The sequence below is a fragment of the Lissotriton helveticus genome, chromosome 10 (assembly GCF_964261635.1).
Source record: "Lissotriton helveticus chromosome 10, aLisHel1.1, whole genome shotgun sequence".
NCBI lineage: Eukaryota > Metazoa > Chordata > Amphibia > Caudata > Salamandridae > Lissotriton > Lissotriton helveticus.
In genome coordinates this window covers 940,621,565-940,645,429 of record NC_136071.1, presented here as the reverse complement: position 1 = coordinate 940,645,429, position 23,865 = coordinate 940,621,565, and the positions used below count along the sequence as shown (strand labels likewise).

Sequence of the window (23,865 nt, the reverse complement as noted above, 5' to 3'; positions counted from 1 at the left end):
AGCCGGTACCATCACGTTGCTGCAACTGTCCGATAAACGTTTAAAAAATTGACAGGAACCACAGGGATGGTGGTTCCTGTCGATATTAGAGATATCTGCTGGGCAGGCGGACTTTTCTACATTATTTCACTCCGTTGCCCGGACAAAGTACAGCCCGTCCTATGCGGTCTAAATCAGGGTCTTAGTTCAGGACCTTCTAACCAGATGAACTCCTATGTGCTAGAATTCTTAAATGTTTTCTATCTCAGCTCGCAGGAGACCAAGATGTATAGGCATTACTAGCATTTGGCCTTCTAAAATGTAACAAAATGGTGGTAGACCTTTTTGTGCTATATCATTTATGAGTTTCTGAGATAAAGTTAAACTTATCCTTACCTATAAGTGGCTCAGAGTTTTTTGAATTGGCACGCAAATGAATGTGGCATCTAAGAAATCACCAATAAATAAATGAAATGGTATGCTACAAAGTGGAGAATTTCTTAAAGAAGAGTAGGTCTAATAGCGTAGATAAATGGAGGCATCCATGTTGATGAACTAGAATCATCAAAGTTAATGAGCCACAAGAGCTGCCCTGGCCATTCATATGTTGGACAGACCGCCACTGACAGACTGTTGGTGGCGATCTGCCTGACATCATAATTGGGCCCCAAGTGTCTAATATTTCCAGTTGTGGACTTCAAGAGGACGTTAGTTTGCAGCAAGAAACACAGCATCGAAAGATTTTAAAACAATTCACATTGTGGGATGTAGAGCCCTTCGTTTTCCTAAAAATGTTTTGTTTCACTATTCATGTAAACTAATTTTTATATTAGTATTCTCAAATGAGCAGTTATTTCAAGGAACATACACAGAGTTTAGAAAGATATCAAACGCTTCATTCTCTGCCTAGTACCTGATATTTTGAATTGTGTCAATGCCATAGCGTTGGAATCCCTTTTGTATAAATGCATGTTAAATTGTTATAATAAAAAAAAGCTAGATAATCATGTCACAGCGTGTCCTGCATAATTTGTCTTTAGTAGCATGATATGCTGCAAAGATGACTTCCTTTACTTAATAATTTGTCTTTTCTTGCCTTATAATTGTATTCGGCATAGCCACATAATTCTAGTGCCACTCAGTATAAGCTGTGCATCCTTACCGCGGTGCCTCGTTTGTGCCGTAAAACACTACAATTACAAATGAATATATCCAAAGGGCTTTATATTTACAACAACTTTGCTGTTCGTGGTTAAACTTCCCTGTGGGACATACGTAGGCCATTACTGGACTTGGATGAGGTCACAGGTGATTGGTCAGAGGGATAGGAAGATTCCCAGATGGATTCGGACTGCACGTGCAATAAATAGAAAGAAAATAGCAGCGGTTTGATCGGGGCAGTACTATAGCTAATAATATCAGGTGAGAATGTGTGACTGTGAAGTAGAGATAAACAAGACAAGCAAAAATAGGCATACGAGGCAATTTGCTGTAAACAGTCAGATAAATATGCAGTTTGTTCATGGGAATAAGCGCTGGATTTCCTCCTATAAATTGTTGGACAGCCGCTGGAAAGCTTGCTATCAGAAACGATAAGCAGTAGCAGTTCACTCACTGTTTAGTAGTTCAAGCTGTGGAAATTGCAACACCAGGCAGGAAAAGATTCGAACCAAAAAGTTTATGCTCATTTGATTGCCTTTTGCAAAGTTTAAAATAATGCTTCCTAACACTGATTGAGATGCAACGACTTGACAAGCGACACCCGCCTGCTGCTGAAGAAATAAAGTACTAATGTTCTTATTGCTTGATAGAGCTGACGAACAAATGTATTAATCAATGATGTGAAAACTCTTTCCTTCCAATACCCCACTGACCAAATTTTCATTAGATTAACTGGTTTGGAGGTCTGCTGTACGATTACAAACAGCAGAGTGTTGAGTTCAGCATTTCTTTTTCGGTTTCACCGACAGATATATTTAGCTGTTTGTCATTGACAGACCTATTGTGTCAAATACTTTAACATGTTCTGAGTGTGCTTTATCTTAGGACCTTTCAAACCAAACCAATGCGGTTTTGTTCTTTTCTTTCAGCCCTTGGTTTGTCATTATCAATCAATCAAATAATCTTTATTCGGCTGTATAGCCATGAAGGCACATAAAAATATCACAGTGTACAAAATACATAAAAGCATTAAAATGCAGTCAAATTAAATAAGTCATAGAATAAAATTCATTCAAATACATCTAGAGACAGGAGATGAAAGACTAAAATACAATATTTGCAAAACAATAAGCAGATACAGGCTAGGGTCCAGGGCTAGGATTTGGAAGGCATAGGCAAGCTCAAGCCCTTCTACACACGGCCCGCGCAGTGGGATTGCTGACAGCGCTTTGTAGTGCTCGTCAGGAGGTGGCCCCGTCCCCTTCCATGTTGCTGTGCTTGCTTTGGCACCTTCGGGCGCAATGGGTAATTTTATTTCCTGGGTCTCTCTCTTATACCTGCAGCTTTTTCTGACCTCTCCACCGCTCCACACTTTCGCTCTCTGCTGCCCTCTGCGCGATCTGTTCTTGATAGTACAGTGTAGACCCCGCTCTCTCTGTTTTCTCTTTCTCTGCTTCCTGCGACCACCTCACTCCTACCCACTGATACCACTCCATGCAATCCATCCAAATCAATAGGCCAATACTGCAGTACTGCACTGGTAAACCAATATGGGCCAGTGGCCCTTTTTGAGTGGTATTTTTTAAAACAAAAATGGCTGATGGTGCATGCACACACTTACACAGGCACGGACAATCAAATATGAATATTTATTGTTATACTTCCAATAAAACTATACCAAAACAAACAAGCATTGGTAAAGCTAATATGTGATTAAAGGCATGTCTAATTGGCTTTGCCGCTACTTGCTTTTTATGTCTTACAAAGAGGTCACAGTTTAGTATGGGTCTTTTTTTGGCCCTGTTTTGCATTGCAGGTCACTGCATGGGTAATAATTATCTGAAACTAGCTCCTAAGACTCCCATCTATCATGGTCCCACTGCCATCAGACAACAAGACATTGTTACCTTTGGCAGAAAAGCTATCAATGGACATGGTAGCCATACTATAGTCTGGATTGCAAGTGGTATATTTAAATGTTTTCTTTAACACCATAGACATAACAGAAGGGCTGTCTTCTACAATGCAAAATATAGTCCTTATATTTTGTCTAGAGCAACGATAGTCTTTCCATTATGTGTAGTGTGCACTGATGGGTGACATCAGCAGAGCCTTGACATTAATGAAACCACAGGAGGGAAGAGAGAGGGATTGTGGGGATTATGCAAGATGTTCTAATACTTGCTTCAGTTCAACCAACTGAAAAGTAAAATATGTACATGAATTGCAGGAAATAAAAGTCAATGTAAAGCTTCTTAATAGGCTAATATCAAATATATGTAACAATGAATGAATTTTAATTAGGGATATATTGGTTTACATGTGCAATCAAGTGAAAATCCTGTCTAGAATTATCTACTTGCATTGACTAAACTTAAAGAACTTGACCAGCAATTAAGAAACTGCAGGAGACTACTGGCTGTAGACTCTTTGGAGAAGGAGAGGAGGCAGCCTCTGTGGTCTTCCATAAAATCTTTCTAACAATACACCATCATTTCTACATTTTCTTTGTGCCCGAATTCCTTTCTTTCTCATTTCTCACCTTCCACTGCCTTCCTTATTCATTCTTCCTGTCTTCTGCTCTTCACCCTCCTATTAGCACTCTTGCTCATTGTCTCTCTACCTTCCCTTTAGATGCCCATTAGATGCCAACTAGGTAATACTCATAATGCACTTTTGTTCCCTTTGTTGAGAAACAAATGTTTGGGCAAGATCAATTAATTTACAAGACATAATTTTCTTGCTGTTTTATGCTTCCTAATTTCCTTCTCTCTTATACTCTATCTTTCTTGTACATGAATTTAGGGTCGTAAAGAGCCCCACAAACAACTAACATACTGGAAGGTAAGTGTTATGATGATCTCCTGACACACATGTGGACAGGTTACAGCGAATAGTTCTTTACTTAAGGTAATACAGGAACAGGAGAGAAGGTTGGGCAAGTTCCCACCTCCTCAACCTCTACACAGGGAATGCCGTACAGTAGAACCTTGCTTGACAAACCCTTCCACATTCTAGTACATAAGAATGCCAACACAACACATCCCACCTCTGTAAAACAAAAGTAATAATACCACAGAACAGCAATTAACACCCCAAAGAAAAGTTACCCTTTACAATTATCCAAAAGGATACTTTATTATTATTATTATATAAGCTTTATTCGATTTTCATTAAAAAAATCATAAAAGCACAACACATACATCAAAGTATAATCAGAATTAATATACATTTACGTACACATTAACAGGTAAAAACAGCAGCTGTGATAATCAAATTATTAAAAAGGAAAATTCATACGAATACAATGTGATATAAAATGCAATTAGTACTGTCTAACACAATGAACATGAAAGGACCCAGGCAAAAATGTTTTACCGCATGGTTTTCCGTAACAACATGACAGATCTTAAAAAACAAGATACCGCAAAAATTACATGCTCATCTTCAAGTTTTGATAGTCTAAAGAAGGCAAGCCTACAATTTCTTACACCCCACCGTTTTAAAAGGGGTTTTAGATAAAGTTTTCTAGGGGAGGAATAGAAAGTGCAAAAGAACATTATATGCAAGTTAGATTGCAGAGCGGTGTTATCACAGGTGCAGGGCAATTTGGAGGTAGACCAGTAATTCATCTCCGGTACAGATGCCATGCGAAAGAAGGTCCCAAGGCGAAGACGGGACAAAAGCATTCTGTTATATGGGCTGGGCTCCACAATTAGGTACATTTGCATGCCTTCATTGGGGGTGACTTCCTGAAAGTTTAAGATGGTTTGTTTGTTCTTTTCAGCATTCCATCTCAAAGTTTTCAGATGGGTGATTAGTGTTTTTTTGAGAGCTGATCTAGATATACCCTCCAGGGTTCTAGGTTTTACATAGTATTCTGAGAGACCCAGCTCATTAAGTAAGGATTTTACGTACGACAGCCATCGGAAACTTGCAACCCCATCTAGGGCCAGGCAATCCTCCAAGAGGTCTCTGTTAAAACTAGCTTCCCCTGTGGTCCATACCTTGTGCCACAAGAGAACTGGGGCCATCTTGATTATGTCGCTCAGGTGTTTTACTCCTATCTCTATGTGCGTCATGAATGAGGATGAGGTTTTTGCAACACCTAGGAGATAACTGATGAATTGATTCTCACAGCCCTGCAAGGATTGATCCTTCTCAATGCCCCAAAGTCCCGCACCATAGGTGGCTGTGGACACACACTTCGCCCGGTATATCTGCACCAGCTCTTTAATGGGTTTACCTCCCACTCTGTTGGAAAAAGCGTGTAAAGCGCCTATGGTGCGAATGAAGGCCAGCTTCCTCGCTTCAATCGCCTGCTTCCAACGGCATCGCCTGTCAAACAGTATGCCCAAGTAGCAGAACTTATCTACAGTGGCTATATTCTGTTTGTCCAGGGAGACATTACACGGCGCCCTCCTACGCTTGTTGGAGCATGGCATGGTATATGTTTTTGAAATGTTCACTTTTAGTCCTCTATCCTGCATATACCCTGCAAATTTAGTCACCGCCCTCTGCAGTCCCACTTGGGTGCGGGACATTATTGCCGCGTCATCGGCGTACAAAAGAATTGGCGCCGGTGATCCTTTCACGGTAGGGTAATCGTTTTGAAAAAGGGAGAGATAATGGCCCACTGAATTTATATAATAAGTAAAAAGCCTTGGGGCCAAAATGCACCCCTGTCTAACCCCTCTTGACAGGACAAATTTATCAGTGCTTTCGCCCTGCTTACCGTATCTTACTCTTGCCCCACAGTTGTGATATAACTCTCTGATGAAGGTAATTATGCGTGCATCAATGCCCATCTCGGCCAATGTTGTCCATAAAAAGATATGGTCCACGCAGTCAAAAGCACAACTTAAATCAACAAAAGTTATAAAAAGTGACCCATCTCTAGCCTGAGTGTATTTCGCGCATAAAAGCGCCAGGTTTAGACACTGCTCAGCAGTCCCTATGCCCTTCCTAAATCCATATTGGAAGTGTGAAACAACGTTATGCTCTTCCTCCCACTCCTGGAGCCTCTTCAAAATAATCCTCCCTGCTAGTTTCATAAGGCCATCCAATAAAGATATAGGCCTATAGCAGGTCGGGTCATCTCGCCTGCCCTTTTTAAAAATGGGGATCACTATTGCGTCCGACCAAGTTTCGATGAACCCCTTTTGATTGCCCTTGTTCAGCACATTTGTAAGCAGAGGGGCCCAGAAGTGTGGTTCAGCTTTGTACACGTCTACCGGGGTACAATCCGGCCCTGGTGCTTTGCCTGCTGCACTGTCCCTAATTGCATCCTGCACCTCATTTACTGAGAAAATAATATCAATCTGGAAAGGGCAGACTGAGAAATGGGTGTCCCTCCTAATTTCTGTATTTTGGGTGGACGTTGGGGTCAGCCCTATCGAGGTGGTGGCGTCAGCAGGCTTTGTGTGCTTATATAAATGCCTGAAGTGTGTGAGCCATCTGTCGCCCGTTATAGCCAGATCTATTTTGTTTCCACTATGATTTGGTTGGTACAAAGATTTAACCAATCTCCAAAATGTAGTGGTATTTTTCTGAGAGGCTGCTTCTCTTAATGTGGCCCAAGCTTGCTTTTTTAAGTCAAGGGTTCTTTCTTTTAAGACGCGTTTATATGCTTGCCTAGCGCTGCGGATTAAGTGGGGGTCCCTCGGTTTAGTAGCCAAAACTTTTTTAAGGGCTTTTAGAGCTTTCGTACACTTCCCATCAAACCACCCTTCTCTGGGTGTGTAATTGTTAGCTGCCCGGGTCAGCAAATTTTTAATCCGATATTGTATATTGGCAAAGGATGACATAACTAAAGTGGGGTCCGCGTCTTCCTCAAGGCAAACATTAACATCCTTTAAAGAGTTGGCGATTAGCTTTTTCAGAAACACGCTGGGGACGATCTTCTCCCATTTCACCACGTATCCATTAGTTTTAGATAGTTCTACCCTATAAGGATACCTGCAATGGGTAGGATTTTTAACATTTCGCTCTTTTACTTTTACGCCAATGGAAAGGGGGTAATGGTCGCTAAATACATCCTTGCCAACCACCCACGAGGTCAAGAACCCAAGATTGGCAGTGGTTATCAATATAAAATCAATAGTTGAGTTGCAACCTCTGCCAAAGAAGGTTGGCTCAAACTGCACGGGTACGGAACAAATCTGGTTGGCAAAACCAAGATCAAAGTTGAAAGCAAAAGTATTTAACAGCATCCCCCTCTTTGAGTGAACAAAATGAGTTGGAATTTCCTCACCATGATCTGCAACACCACACAAAGGAGAATCGGACTGTGGGCAAATTGTACAGTTAAAGTCCCCTGCCCAAATTATTTTTGCCCCCTTAAGGCGATCCACAGAATGCAAAATCAGACGTGACATATATGACATGGTGGATTCCAATTCAATATCAGACATATTATTGTAAAAGTTCACCAGTACAATATTCTCTGACATGCCCCACTTAAAAGATAAAATTTGGAAGTGGGTATTGGAGATAAATTTGTAGATCTTAACATTTGCTGTTGTTGAGACATAGACACAAAGGCCCCCCCTATTATGACCCTGAGCTGACAGCGTGGCCGAGGTGTAAAAATTTTGATAACCTAGAAGGTGGACTTCTTCACAACACCAAGTTTCTTGGAAACAAATAATGTCGTGAGAGTGAATAACATCTAACCAGGCTTTGTTATGGACTTTACTTGCTAGCCCCGCAACATTCCATGAAAGAAGTGAGTTGAAAACGGGAACGTTGCTAATGTCCCCACGTGGGCAGCCCGCATCCACACAGGATGAGTCTGCTTGCTGAGTTGGGGTGATACAGGTAAGGGAAAGAATGGGAGGATTGGAAGTGGAACAATTGAGCGTGGACGAATGGGCCGAGTATTGGGTGGAGCCAGGTAGCAAGGATTCACCCGGAGAATCCGTCCCCACCACCAAACTACCCTGACGGCTCTTAGGCTGCTTTTTAGACAGGCTAGATGACAAGAAGTGGGCCGATATGCACTGTCTGTACTGCGGGCCTACAGCAGGCTTAACTTTATTAATCGGTTTGTGAAGTCATTCATTGTCATCTAAGCCTGAAAGTGGCTGGTAAAAGTTTGACAGGGGTATATTCCAGAAATCTTTGGGGTTGTAATGATTTGGATCGCCCCATTGCCGTCTGGGGTTATGAAAATTTCTCAGTGGTGGAGGTGCCTGACTGGGCTGCAACCAGAAATCATCGGTATTGTCATAATGATTCCGGCCCCTTGGTGTTCGCATAGCATCCATGCCATATGGGGCAATTGAGCTATGCGAGATTAAAGCAGAGGTGTGTAAAGGGTAGGGAAAGGTGGTGTTGTGGCCCGTAAGGTGTTTATGAAAAACAGGGATGTTGGGCCCGCAAGGGGCTTTTAGTCGACCATAACTATCAGAGTGGTAGAGTTTTAACCGGGCTGGTGGTTGTCTCAGCAAACCCTCGGGATAGAAATAGCTTAAGTTGTGGGATGAAATTCCCCCCTCTCCTGATCCAGGATACCAGTCACTGATGTGAGTGACCAATCTGTGGTCTTTGAAATTAACTAAGATCACATCACCATCAATGTCCTTGGGTCTGCTACCTACCCAATGACAACGCCTGGCCGAGACGATATCGCCATTTAAGTGTGGCGGGAGAGGTCTATTTCTCCTCAACCAATAGATGACCTTGTTTTTTAGATTGGCCTGATGTTCAAGATTACCTTCTGGCAAGGGCGGAACTCCTGTAAGTGCTATCACATAGTTTATGCACTCGGGAGGTAGATCAACGGTATTCGTTGGTCTTCTATTAGATTTATTTGTTACAGTATGAGGGGTTTTAGAATTAGTACTATTATTGAAATTCGTACAATGGGGCTTTATAGTGATGTGAGATTTTCCAGCGGGCGGGAATTTATCCAATAGATTTGTATTGATATTACTATTATTTCTATTTTTGAGATTGGGGTCTCCATGCTTGGGTGGTTTTGATGGCCCAGCTATAGATGGTGCGTATACCTTAGGGATACCGGTCACCATCTTGGGTGGGTTAGATACTTTAGTGTGTAGTGGTAAGTCTGTCGGGGCGTTCGATTTGGGGCAAGATGTTCTGTTATGTTCTAGTAAGATTTTATCGACATGCTCCCCTAATCTTTTGATCCTTTCAGTGAGGGGAAGGATCAACGCCTTAATGAGGCAGTCAATATCATTCAGTAGCCCTGCGTAACTGGGTACCGAGATTGAGTTGGCGGTCATCTCTTTCACAGGATCTACAGTCCCTACCTTGTCCGGGATAGTAAATGGAGTATGTGGGACTTGAGTGGAAGGAACGGTTCTCCTTTTAACTATAAGCTTCCTTCTTCGCTTCCTTGGTGGGGAGCCAAAGGGGATTTTAACAGTGGGGGTTTTGGGGCTCTTAATGGAGTCCCTTGGCGATGATATTAGCAGCTTGCCCTCGGAAGTACTCTTGGTATGGTGGTCAGGTCCAATTGGGGTAAATACGGGAGAAGGTATGCCTGTATCATAAAGGAGTGCTGGTTCCGCACAAGGAGTGCTCAGGTCTATGATCTGGGTATCAAGTACCTGGCAACAATTAGAGTCGGAAATAGTAATAATGTCCTTCTGTACAGGAGGACTGGTCTGGAAAATGAGGGGAATACCTTCTATAGATAGCGAAGTGTTAACAGGATCTATTGGTGTAGTAAGATCGATGGGGGACGATAAAGTTGTAGTGGATGTATGCGGGGGCTGAAGAGGTTTTAGTTTTAATTTTTCGATGGAGAGACGTCGACCCACACGTTTCTCTGCCAAGGTAAGCTCCCTGTCTACCTCCGTCTTAATTTTGGCAAAAAATTTATCCAAAGGACCAAGCAAGGGGGACCCTTGTGTGGCCGGTACTAGGGTAACCTCAGAGGAAGGCATCATTAAGGACGTGTGAGGACGTATAAGGCAAGGGGCAGGATTGGGGAGCACTAGTATGACTAACAAGAAAGGAAAAAAGGCGCTAAGATTGATAAAGTACAGTTATGCCGAGAGGTCAACTTCCAGAGCAATACGACAAAATTCAAGATGGCCAACTTACAATCTGCTAAAACAAAGAGAAAAGAGAGTGAGCCCGGGCCGGCCGCTGTCGGCCCCGGATGGCCACAGACGGTCCCGCCCTTGTCCCGGGCTTCTCCCGGCGCTCTCCCGCGCGCTCCCGCGCAGCGGGATCTACGCCTCCTTTAAATAACTACCTAGCTGATAGGATGGCTAGCGGGCGGGCGGGGCCGGCAGGGAGAGCAGCCCAGCTGATCCTGAGGGCGCGCAGGGACTCCTGGTCCTCGGAGTCCCTGCTGTAGCTCGCAGCCCTGCCGGTTATCCTTTCACAGCCCCAAGTGGTCTAAATGTTAATGCCGGTGTCAGTGGGCGCTGCGGGACCCGCGTAGCGGGTCCGGCGAGGTCCTGCGTTCCGAGGTGCAGGGGAAGAGACTTCAGCTGGGAAGGAACGCTGTGGCGTCGATCAGCGTGAAGTTACACAGAGTGCATTTTTCCGCCGGTGAAGCCGCCTTTTGAGTCAGAGAGCGGGCGGGCGGGGCCGGCAGGGAGAGCAGCCCAGCTGATCCTGAGAGCGCGCAGGGACTCCTAGTCCTCGGAGTCCCTGCTGTAGCTCGCAGCCCTGCCCGTTATCCTTTCACAGCCCCAAGTGGTCTAAATGTTAATGCCGGTGTCAGTGGGCGCTGCGGGACCCGCGTAGCGGGTCCGGCGAGGTCCTGCGTTCCAAGGTGTAGGGGAAGAGACTTCAGCTGGGAAGGAACGCTGTGGCGTCGATCAGCGTGAAGTTACACAGAGTGCATTTTTCCGCCGGTGAAGCCGCCTTTTGAGTCAGAGAGCGGGCGGGCGGGGCCGGCAGAGAGAGCAGCCCAGCTGATCCTGAGGGCACGCAGGGACTCCTGGTCCTCGGAGTCCCTGCTGTAGCTCGCAGCCCTGCCGGTTATCCTTTCACAGCCCCAAGTGGTCTAAATGTTAATGCCGGTGTCAGTGGGCGCTGCGGGACCCGCGTAGCGGGTCCGGCGAGGTCCTGCGTTCCAAGGTGCAGGGGAAGAGACTTCAGCTGGGAAGGAACGCTGTGGCGTCGATCAGCGTGAAGTTACACAGAGTGCATTTTTCCGCCGGTGAAGCCGCCTTTTGAGTCAGAGAGCGGGCGGGCGGGGCCGGCAGGGAGAGCAGCCCAGCTGATCCTGAGGGCGCGCAGGGACTCCTGGTCCTCGGAGTCCCTGCTGTAGCTCGCAGCCCTGCCGGTTATCCTTTCACAGCCCCAAGTGGTCTAAATGTTAATGCCGGTGTCAGTGGGCGCTGCGGGACCCGCGTAGCGGGTCCGGCGAGGTCCTGGAAATGCCGGAGCCGCCAAATGTCAAGGCTGGTAAGTTTTCATTAAACCTCATTCTTATTTTTTTCATCGCCCTACATTTCTCACTCTTGCAGTGTTCTTGTCACTGTTTTTCTATAGGTCTATTACTTCTGCTATCTCTGTTTTTACTTCTTTCTCTCTTGCTCTGGGTCGAATTATGCTGATGAAAAATGAGTTCCAGTCCACAAAATAAAAACCAGTGCAGTTGCCCTTCACCTACACTCACTGGCACAAACTGAGCACTGCTTCTGTTCTTCCACTGGAGTTGCTTGCCCTTACAAGAAATAATGTATCACCAATATTGAGCTGATTTGGCATGTATGCCCCACGTAAAGGACACTGGTGCTACATACAGTCCACTAGCCTACATTCTGCAGGTGGACTATCAACGAGGCCTAGACGATCCCGGTTTCTTTAATCTTTTTCTGGCTTTTTTTGTTAGCCAAAGAAAGTGTATTTCCCTTTTGTAAAGAAGTGCAAACTCCATCGCAAATTGTATAATATTCACAAGGTGCATTGTGAGCACACTTCAGTAAAGTAGGTGGCCACAGCACTGCCTAAACTGTATGATGGTCTATGAAATTTACTAAATTGTCTATTTTTACCCGATGGTGTGCATGTCTTTGTGCATATGTGTACTTTTGGTTTCTGTGTGCAAGAGTTGCCTTCCCTTATTTCAAGGCTCTCTGGTCCTAGGTCAAACAGTGGTGGCCAGCATGGATCGGGGGTGGTGAGGTGAGGGGGTAAGGAGATACAATTGTAAAAAACAGAAAAATTCACTTACCTCCTCGCCGCTCTGCCCCATGTCGTCTCTTCTCTGCTAAACAGGAAGCAGCCAGGCTCCCCATAGCCAATCACAACTCTGCAATGCAGCATTGTGATTGGCTCCCCTAAACCAATGACAATGCTGCAATGCAGCGCTGTGATTGCTCTGAGCGCCGTGGTTCGGTGCTCATACGGGGACTGGGGGCCTGAGCATGTTCTGCATTGAGAAAATGCTAAAGTCGGGTTATGCTCCTCGGCCTTAGCGGAGGAGCCGTCATTGAGGTCAAAGTCTATTCCACTACAGTATACAGGTGACCATCTATCAGGCAGAGAAGCTCTCATTGCCCTGCACCTTTCAGACTTTTCTAGTCAGGTCAGAATTTTTTTCCCATTTATAAAGGAATGCAGTTTCCATTACTTCTTGTGTAATATTCACCAGGATAGATGGTTAATAATATCAGTTGATGAAGTGGTAGCACTTCTGCCCGCAGGTCTATTAACATTACAAAATTAAAGCCCCTCCCTCATGTTAGTGTATTTACATCCAACGGTACATGCCTGTGTGCTTGTGGTTTATGTGAGAGGTCTTGGCATCCCCAGTGATCAATGCTGTTTGCTCCCAGGTTAAATGGTGGAATTTGCATCTGGCAAAAGGATAATAAACTCTTCCCATTTCTAGGCCAGCCTCTGTATTTTCTTACTTTTGGTCCCCCTTCTTACTCCTCCCAGGCAATTGTCAATACATTATTTGTGTTTTGAATAGTTAATGAATCTACACATCTCTGCATTTCCTTTTCCTGTAAGATACTAGGGTCTGGAATGGATTTCAAACTTGCTAGAATTATCCTGAAACACCCATATTTACACAAAAGCAGAACAGCCCCTTAAAGGGCTAAACAAAACTTTGAGGTAACTCAGTGGGTGTTCTGCTGAAACAAAAATGTCCTGGGTGGAACACTTACATTAATCGCTGAGACTAGTAGTTACTCTGGGTCACTTTCTAGTTCATTGCTTTTTTGTTCACTGCACGGTTGGAACAGAGAGTAAACATTTGCAAAATAGTTTAGGCTCTGCGCAATAGGAAAATGTTAGCCCCTAAGTGGCAGGACAAATACCAGCTCAATGAGAAAACAGCACCTGAAACTGATCTCCACCTGGCCTCATCAGTGAAGTTCATCTTGAGTTGTATTGCAGAGTGAACTAAAGGACCCACGTCTTGGCATAAACTTTGCTTTTTGTGGGTTACACCAAAAGAAACAGAAAAGTGATAGGTTAAATGCTTGCATTAATCCCAGCCACTGACAATGGACCATCTCTGATAGACTATCAAGGGTCACTCACCTGTCTCTATGAAATAAATTACTTGCCTGTTCATGCTGCTGCGATCTCCCACTTTAGCAGGCATACATGTGGACCACCACCATGTAAAGTACTATGTGGGGTCAAGGCAAGAGACCAATGAAGCAAAGCAAGAGAAAAAAGCTTCACCTTGCAATTATCATGGGCAACATGGGGTGTAGAATTATTGTATTTGTTACTACCCTATGGCTGTTAAGTTCGGGCAGTGTACTGGGACACTTTAGCGACATAATCCTCTGCTTCACTTTCTTGCTCAAGGCAACTAAGAATGTGTTGTACGTGGCCATGAGAAGAAACCTTCCGTAAAGAGCAGCAACTGGGCCATCCATAAATATGAGCTCAAGGCACAAAAACATTTTGGTGGTGCTAATCTGTGCAGGTGCATGTCCAGTAGTCAATAAAAAGAAAATAACTCTTGTACCTCAGACTGAAGAAAACATGGGCCCTAAAAGAAGTTCCAAGAAATAATTGGGGGCAAATGGGAGCCTCTGTAGTATTAGGCAAGGTCAGACTCAAACCAGCCTATTAAGGGGGCAAGCCTGACTATAATCTCTGAAGAAGACAACCATGTCTAGAATGTGGAAGGGTTCGTCAGGCAAGGTTCTACTGCACGGCATTCCCTGCGTGGAGGCTGAGGCGGGGGGAGCTTGCCCTGATTCGAACCCACGCGTGTAAAAAAGCAGCAAAGGTTGGGCTTTCTCAGTCCCTCTTTGAAAGGCTTGTTCTCTTTGGAAACTGCCCAATTCACCTTCAAATTCAGTATCGTATGCATCCTGCGCTTAGTGCATTCCCATCAAACATTTTCTATGAAGGATCTCTTCTGAATGTAGTCACTGCAACTGATCGTGTGAAAAAATAATTTGATTTCCAGTGGCCACAGTCAGCCAAACTGATGTTCTTCTATGTGACTCATAATGTGCCAGAGGAGGTGGAAGGAAGTGTCAGTGTGAGGGATGCTATGGGGGTCCATGAGGCTGTACCCAAACATCTGAGGGCAAGGATCCTATACATGGAGTATCAAACAGCAATTAGAGGAAAAGAGTGTTGCCGGGGTTGTTAACCCCTTCGACGCTGATGACGAGCTGGGCTCGTCATGAGGTAGCCTCCTGCTACGCTGATGACGAGCCCAGCTCGTCACGTAAAGTGCGCTTTGAAAAATCTCAGCGTACGAGCGGAATTCCGCCCGCACGCATGCGGTTAAAGGAGTATGTTATGCATTAAGGGGTTTATTTTCTGATTTTCTTGCATTGGGGTAAGTTTCCTTTGTGGTCATCAAAATGTGTAACTTCACGCTGATCGACGCCACAGCGTTCCTTCCCAGCTGAAGTCTCTTCCCCTGCACCTCGGGTTGCACCTCGGGTTGCCCTTGCTTATATTGACTACAGTGCTGATACAACTGTCCCTTATTGCTTCTGCAACTATTGTTCCCTTTTGAAAATATACATGATGCCTTGAGCACCTTTGAAAACTAACCACGAGTAAAATATACATGATGCCTTGAGCACCTTTGAAAACTAACCACGAGTCTCCCTATTTCTTTTCTTTGTAATGTCTTGTGCATACCTATGAATTAGCTCTCTCAATAATACCGGTTAAGACATTGTTGTTGATATACACTTCCTTACCCAGACCCCAACCTGGTCTATGGGTTTACTCCTGTTGTTTTCTTGCTATAAGCAACAAAAAGACATGGATGGTGCTGTTTACTTTATTGTCTAGCTTGACAAATGGTGGCCCGCACAGATAGGAGGTGTGAGGCGCCAGCGGGGGGAGTCGACAGACGATGGGATAGGTCAACTTAAATAAAAAATAAAAAAAATAACACTTACCTAGTGCTCACTCCATCGCCGAGTCGCTGATGCGGCGAGTGCAAGGTAAGTGGTATTATTTAATTTTACTTATCCTGTCGTCTGACTTCCCACCCCCTCCACCCGGCCCCGCCCAGCCCCCCCACCATCCCACCGCCTCACCACTCTTACCTGTGTCAACTGCCACTAACTTTGACACCAAGTGAAAAAACATTGCAAGCTCTTACAGTGATACTGTGTAAAGGTTTCCTTTCACTGATGGATATGTGGTGCATCCCCATATTATTTTAAAATGGGTACTATATAACAGTATGCAGTGGTCGCTATTTAACAGTCACGCATTTCTTGCTAATGTGTTCTTTTTTGTACTTTCAGAGAAAGAATGACCCCTATGCTTTAACGTCCAATGTATCATTTGAAGTAAAGAAGATGCCTTACAAGGTTCAGCCTGTGAAGCTCCCAGAAGCCAGCATAGCAGTAAGTGCCAGAGAAAAATCCAATCTGAGAATTGCTTTGGTTTCTCCTGTCTTTGTGCAGCAAGATTTCCTTTTATGTGAGTGCAACATTAAGATATGGTTCCCTGGCCACAGACTGTATTCCTCTTCCAACCATAAATAACACTTAAACAAAAATGGATGTTCTGCAGATGGCTGGAAGAGGCATATGGTATATCTCAATCTGGCAGCACCCAAATCAAAAACATGTCAACTTGTGTAGAAAGAAGAGATAGGACAGAACATCCAGGGAAATGCAGCGAAAGCTGTTGTCTTTAACATAAACTATGCAGCATATTAACAAAAAAATGTCAGAGCGAAGTATTACACCAAATTTGGCAACTCTGTGCTCTGACATTTCAAAACCGCAAGTATGCACCATATTCACAAGAATACAGCATACCCCTGCAGTTACCCTAGCGCTGGTGCTAAAAAAGCTGCCTAGTGCCAGTGCAGGCACCCTGCCACCATGTGACAAGGGTGTCTGTGCTGCAGGGGCTATTGTTTATGTGCAGGTAGAGACACCTTCTCGCACATAAACAATAGTTAAAGGCAATTTGCTTTTTCTATGTGTGCTGCAAACTGCAGCCCCCAAAGGATAGAGCAAAATACTAGGAGAAATTAATAATTTCTCCTCGTATCACCATACTAAAACCAGGTATTCCCTGGCGTTAGCTTTTGGTGCTGCCTCAGCCTTTTAAATCTGAAGCAGCATCAAAAAGCAATTTGTGTTGCAGTTCAAATGCCACTCCAACACCCATTGCATGCCCCTCTGCCGGGGGGCCTAGGGCAGAAAGGGCCATATTTACAAAGTGGGGTTAAGTCACTGTAAGTGTTGTAGCACCACCTTGTAAATATGTGAAAGGGCTCTATGCCACGGGAGCATAGAAAAAAAGGCCGCTCCGGTGGTGAAAGGGTCTTGTAAATATGCCCCTACATCTTTCATTAGTCACAGACTGGAACAGAAAATAAGTATGGATACCAAATTTAAAGTGACCACCCATTAGCAAATCATATAGCTAAAAATAATAGCCCACATTTGTAAATCAGAGCAGTTTTAAACTTGTAAATACAAGCCATAGGAGTGTGTTGCAAGGTATCATATGCAAAAAGATGGTGAGCAGAAGAATGATGGATTTAACCCAGATCTCTTGACTGGGTGTGAATGTTTTGATTTGTTCTACAATCTGTCCATCAATTGTGTGTCTTTTGCTTCCTCTCCCTAAGTGCGCCTGGTATGCCCTGACGTGGGTCCCGGGCTCACTGTGCCACTGGATTCAAACAATCCTGGCTGAAGAGGGATGAAACCCCGAAACTGGTCATAGGTGCTTGTCTCTGGTCAAGGGAGGACCTGGCTTAGCAGTTCGGACAGGACTGTTCCCATGAGGCACAGGGTCAAGGCTGATTTGCATATGGCCAGGTCTAAACTGGAGTGGCATGGTGAGCAAAAGAAGGATGGATTTAACCCAGATCTCTTGACTGGGGTGAATGTTTTGATTTGTTCTGCGTTCCGTCCATCATTTGTGTTTCTTTTGCAAGGTATCAAAGGCAGCATGCATTTGTGATTGCTGCAGGGAATGTTTGTAATAATAACAGAGAAATCGACAGTACAAACTGCCACACTAGGTCATAGAAGAGGCCCACAAACAGTTCACACACTGATCTGTGAGATTAGCCTCTCAGGCACTTCAGATTGCTCTATAGGTCAGACAAGCCCCGTCTTTTTATTCCAATAAAAGGGTTGGAAACGAAAGATGTATTGAAGAAAAATCGATTGTAGTGTGAGGGTCAGTTCAAACACACCAAAGGGGATGGGAGAAATGCTTGCTACTAGTGTAATCACTGGCAGTTGCTCGAAGTAGCATTCCAACCCAGTGTTCTGTTGCCCACAAAGCCACCTCAGTTTAAACCCAGCTGTATGCAAATCACTCTTAGCTCTGCTCCAATAGGAACAGACCAGCCTGAACTTCCAGGCCAGGTGCTCCCAAAACCAGTGCACAAGCAACCCAAGATCGGTTTAGCCCTGATTGGGGCTCTTCAGTTGGGTGTAGCTTTGTTCCAATGGCACAGTGAGCATGGGACCCACATCTGGGCATACCTGTCCCAGTTAGGGTGGTATTTCAAGCACACACAAGGCAATGGGAGGAATGCAAGAGGGTGCTATTATGAGGGAGGTACTGGTGCGACATGGCAGCAGTCCAACCAGGCATAGACTGGCTACATCACAAAACTCCCAGCAGCCTGCTCTGTTCTCAAAGTGCCCGACCATGTGAGAGTGACTTTCAACAAACAAAATGAAGGGAAACAAACTTTCCATTTTTAAAGCCGGCTGGTGCCTTAACATATTGAAGGACACGGAAAATATGAAAATGCTAAAATGTGCAAACGCTACATTTCTTTATGCTCGAATAGTTACTTATATGAGTACTCATTAGAATCTGCAATGTTTGCAGAATCCCAGGACTGCGGAAATCACAACTCGTAAAAAGTCTGACATTTACTCCAAATGTAGATATAAGTCTTCAGAAGTAAATTTTTAAATTTCCTGCTACCTTTGTGAATAGAGTATCTACTCATGAATCAGTGACAGGAAAACATGAATCAGCTGTGCTGCTCATGAAGCAAGTCAATGATTAGAGGAGGTCAGCACAGCTGCCAATAGCCCCTGAGTCCTAGTATCTGGCCTGCTAATGTATGCCTTGACGCAGTATCCGTGTCACACAATTGTAGTGTACCATTTCCACAACAAATTAAATGCACTTAGTGGAATATCTGCTCAGTACGAACAAAGTGAAATAGATTTTTTTCTAAAACCCAGAGGACTTCAATGAATCAAACTTGTTCTGATTTCGCAAATACCTGTCATTAAATATAGGACAAGAATTTTCTTCTGCAACCCTGGCCCCAACCATATCTGATTTGTGATGGCTGATATGCCAACATTCCTTGAAGCTTGCACCAGCTGTTAAAGGGCAGAAATACAGGAAGTCTTTGCTAACATGTTTCAAAGTTAACCTATTTAGACCATGAGTATGTATATCTTACTAATTGATGATTCCGGGTTCCAATTACAAGTGGTTCGATGTTTATCTCAACCAATATTTATCGGGTACGGCAAAGACTAAACCTTCACATTTTTCACCTGATACATTTGTTTAGGTGCTATTTCTTGCATCTGATAAATTGACAACACGGGGGTATCAGTCATTAACTGGTGTGATTATCAGCGCACCAAGCTCTGCGGCGCTAGTAATTAAGATACAACATGGGATTTTTACATTCAGCGGCTCTCTTCATGAGCGTTTACAGCTTTGTACCTGGTGGTGTACGGGCCCTTAACTGTCCAGAAAAACTGGAGCAAGTCATGTTACCCTTTTTATGATATGTTTTTTTAGGAGCATTTACATTTGAAACATTTGCGAATAGGTGGCTTGAACACAAATTGCTTAAAGTATGTACGTAGGTTAGTCCACAGCTCATATTTAGGATAGTGTGACACTTCTTGGTCAGGAAATTAAGGAATGAAGAACGTGAGTTGTGATGAAAGGGGGATTTTCTTTTCAAGAAAAATGTGTGAGTTGATTTGATTACCAAGGATAAGTATGTGCAATTTTAGAAGTTTAAAAAAGCCTATTAACCCAAGAAACAAAGGAGACAACGTGATTTCCTTTTCCAGGCCAGAAAGACCATACCGTATGACATAGGACATATGAGTACACATTTTACATTGCAATCAGTCATGCTTCTAAATTTGGTGTTTGCAGATTCAATCTTTTTTGTGACAGAATGAAGAATTGTATAAGAAGGCTTGTCATTAGTTTGGAATGAAACAGACACTCTTCTGTTATTGGAGAAGAGGGATTAAGGGCTTTTCATTGAATAAGAAGAGTAAAGAAAGGCAAAAGGTTATTTTGCCTTCGTATGCATCGCTTGAATGTAAGTGCCCTAATTTAAAAAAGGTTAACATTTTTGAAACTTGCTGTCTTCTAACTATACTGGCATTTTAACTAATGCTCCCAGATGCTGCAAATGCGGGGTGGTGGCTGCAGAAAATGATAGGATTGGAAAGGGTGGGTCCAAAAGGAGAGGGTCATTGCGTCAGACTCAGTGACATGGTTTGACAGTACATATATATCCTCTTTTTCGAACTCTGACTACAAACAAAATGATCAGTGAGGAGACAAAAATAATAAGGCTGTACTAGTTTACTTTATTGGTCCCAAACATACTATATTTTAGAATAGAATTAGGGGTTTAAGGTTTCTCCTGCCAACATGTGTATGTGTAGCTAACACGTTCTAGGGTATTGCACTGCTTGGGTGACAGAGGCTGTAAATTCACTTGTTGCACATATGTATATGTAATCTGCTGAATTCATATAATAATATAAATTAAAAACTTGTGCCTGTTGCAGAGCGATGTGTGTATCCTACATACGTTCATACAATAGTAAGGTAGCTCATTTAGTTTCAAACTGTTGTTGCAGAGATCCTTGTGTGACCTCCAAGTCACAAGTACCATTACCAGTAAACTAAATCGCTTCGTGAATAATGCACCAACCTGCAAAAGCTTGCTGATTTTAATTTTATCTTACCTTCCTTTAAGTTTGGTTATATATCTATCATTGAGTTGCTTAGTAATAAACACCAATTTTAAAATGTTAAAAAATAATTCAGAGTCTGTTCCCACACGTGCAAGAGGCCCTTCCGGGAGGCATTGACCAATTTTATAGCACCATTGTTCATCAAATCAGACAACTTTAACATCATTGGGGATCTTAATCTACATCTTGATGCCACAAAGCTACATGACCAACTTCATAGATGGTCTCGCCGCTATGCAGTTCACCCTTTTAGTCAATGGTGCCTCACACACCTTATATACCAGGTCCTTTCTAACCTCAGCTTCTTATGGGTTGCAAGCCCCTTACCAATGACCTGGACTGACCATTTCATGGTCTCCCTGTCCATATGCCTTCCTCACCAAGTGCAAAAAGTACAGATGATGGACGGAATTCTAAACTAATCAAGAGTTCACCCCCAGTCACAGTTGTGGGCTTAATCAATCATATTTTTCGCTCGCCAACCCAGTTTGGACCCAGACATATGTAAATCAGTCTTGACCATGCTCCCCATGGGAACAGTCCAGCCCGAACTTCCAGGCCAGGTCCTTCTTGGACCAGGAACAAGCATCCTAGGACCGGTTTGGCGAATCACCCCTCATCAGCCAGGCTAGTTTGAATCCAGTGACAGATCACACGTTGGGCTCAGATCTATACTCAAACGTCCCTGGCACAAGTTTGACCTGCATAAATTTGGACATTTTATTCAGACTAATCGCCCCCAGCTGGCCCCTGGTGTGGAGGCAGTGAGCAATGACCTTCCATCCTGGCTTACCTCAGCCCTATTCCTGCCAGACTGGTCTAGGTAAAGAAGAAGCATGTTGCCCCTTGATTCAATGAAACTCTTATCTTGGCCAAGAAACACTGTAAAGTCTATAACGCTCCTTGAGGAAAACTAATGATCCTTCACTAAAAACACAGTACAGAATAGCCATCAACTGTCCCACATTGCATGTCTTCTGGGGATTTTTTTATTGGAGAGCTCCGGTATGGTTGGAGGGGGGTGGGAGGGGAAATCGATGGGGCACGACATGCCCATGTTTTTTGTCATGTTAGCTGTCCCAGGCTCCCCATCGAGGCAAGAATCATCTTCAAGATTCTCACCCACGCACACAAAGCCATCCACAACACCAGACCAACATACCTGAACAGCCGACTCAAATTCCACGCACCCCAAAGGACCCTGTGATCAGCCCAGCACTCCCATGCCGTGGTGCCCCGCACCAGGAAGTCCAGATCGGTAGACCGCTCCACATCCTTCCTAGCGGCCAGAGCCTGGAACGCCCTTCTGCTCCTCCTCAGACAGACAACATCACTCCCCACCTTCACAAGGGACCTCAAAACATGGCTCTTCGATAGACCTCCTCCTTGATGTACAGGACCCTGCGCCTCTCCCCCCTTCCCCAGTGCCTTGAGACCCTTACGGGTAAGTAGTCATGCTTAACAAACCCATGATTGATGGTAATGTATGTAGGTGTATTTCTGTTAATGCACCAATAATACAATTAAGTTAAGGGGGTTTGTAAAGCACACAGGTTCCCCAGCAATGGGGCTTCCCTTCGCTGTACCCGGAGGACAATATGAGCTGCAACTGCCAGCACCTGATAGGGCAACGGGGAGGGCTTGGTAGAGAAAAGACAAGTCTATACAGATTTTCTGAAAAGCCCATGGTTTTTGGTTTTCCTCAGGGAGAGAGGGAGTGAGTTCCAGAGAGAAGGGGCCTGAGCACAGAAAGAGCGAATACCCACTCTTGTGGCCAAGTTGATATCGGCTGAGCGCAAGAGATGGAAGGGCCGGTAAGGTGACATGAGTTTGAACAGAATGGGGGCCCTGTGGGAGTGCAGGGTCTTATCAGCGATGCACATGGTCTTGACATTAATACGCTTGTTCACAGGGAGCCAATGCAGCTTGAGCAGGAGACCAGATGCAGAGCAGAATTTGGGGAGGAAGACTAGTAGCCTGGCTGCCGCATTTTGAGCAAGATGGAGTCTACTTGTAACTGATTTGTTGGCTCCCATGTACAAAGTGTTGCAGTAGTTTAATTGGGACAGAATTACCACTTGAACAATGGTTTGTCGGTGTGAGTAGAACAGGCCCAGCATGGGCTTGAGGCTTCTCAAGATCCCAAAGCAAGTCCCAGCTACTGCTTTGGCTTGGGCCTCAAATGCCAGTGTGTCATCCATCCAGACTCGTACATTTTTAAAGGATGACTAGGGTTTAGGGGGCAGCCCAAAGGTGGAGGGCCACCAGTGCTCGAGCTAGGCATGGAAATGTTTGCCTACTAGCAATATTTCAATTTTATGTGCATTCAGGTGCAGACAGCTGGTCTTCATCCACTCGGTCACAGCAAGCATTCCTTTTTGAAAGTTGACCATGTTTTGTGAGGGGTTTTCATAGAGTGTAAGAAAGAGCTGGGTATCATCAGCATATGACAGCAGTGCAAGCCCTGAAGATACAATGACCTATGCCAATGGTTGAATGTGTATATTGAATAGGGTGGCCTCGAAGAAGATCCTTACCCTTTGGGGTATATGGGGGATATTTATGGGGCACCATAGTGTTGGGCATGTAGTTGGGAGCCGTGGGGTAGTAAAATTACCTGGAATGAGTACTCAGATAGAATTGAGGTAAACCAGGACAGAAGTAGCATAGAGTGGATTGGCGTAGAGTGCAGTGGCCGGGAGTGCAGTGGCATAGATTGTTTCAGAGTACTGTGAAGTGGTATAGAGCGGATTTGTCAAGGGTAGAGTGGAGCGGTGTGGCATACAGTAGTGGTCTACATCACAGTGGCATAGAGTGAAATGGCACACAGTGGAGTAGAGTGGCGTAGAGTGCATTGGCATAACTTAGATTGTTTTCAGAGTAGAGTGAGGTGGCGTAGAGTGGAGTGGTGCAAGTTAGAGTAGAGTGGAGTGGTGCACAGTAGAGTGCAGTGACATAGAGTGCAGTGGCATAGATTGTGAGTGGTGCAGAGTTGAGTGAAGTGTCGTAGAGTGGAGTAATGCAGGGGAATAGGACACTACTCTGCACATGTTTACAACATATGCCATTACCCTGCAATTTTTACTACGCAAAATCTTTTACAACACAGACCTTTAAAACACAATCCATTACAACGCATTCCCCATTACAACACAATTTATTATTCTAACTCCACCGGGGCGTTACTTTGGGGAATGTGTTATAATGGTTTGCAGATTAAAGCCCTGCATTGAAAAACATTTTGCGGAGTGAAAAATGCTTACTAATGGCATGCATTCTAACGGATGTTTACAGGTGCAGGTTAAAGGGGCGT

The 23,865-nt window shown here is 44.3% G+C and overlaps 1 protein-coding gene across 1 annotated transcript in view; it reads left to right on the top strand.

Moving 5' to 3' along the window:
* ITGA8 (integrin subunit alpha 8) overlaps positions 1 to 23,865 on the top strand; it is a 713,969-nt gene that overhangs the window by 647,058 nt on the left and 43,046 nt on the right. The window contains exon 28 of the mRNA XM_078663606.1: positions 15,831 to 15,932. Within this exon, the coding sequence (XP_078519732.1) occupies positions 15,831 to 15,932 (102 nt within the window). The remainder of the gene's footprint in view (positions 1 to 15,830; positions 15,933 to 23,865) is intronic.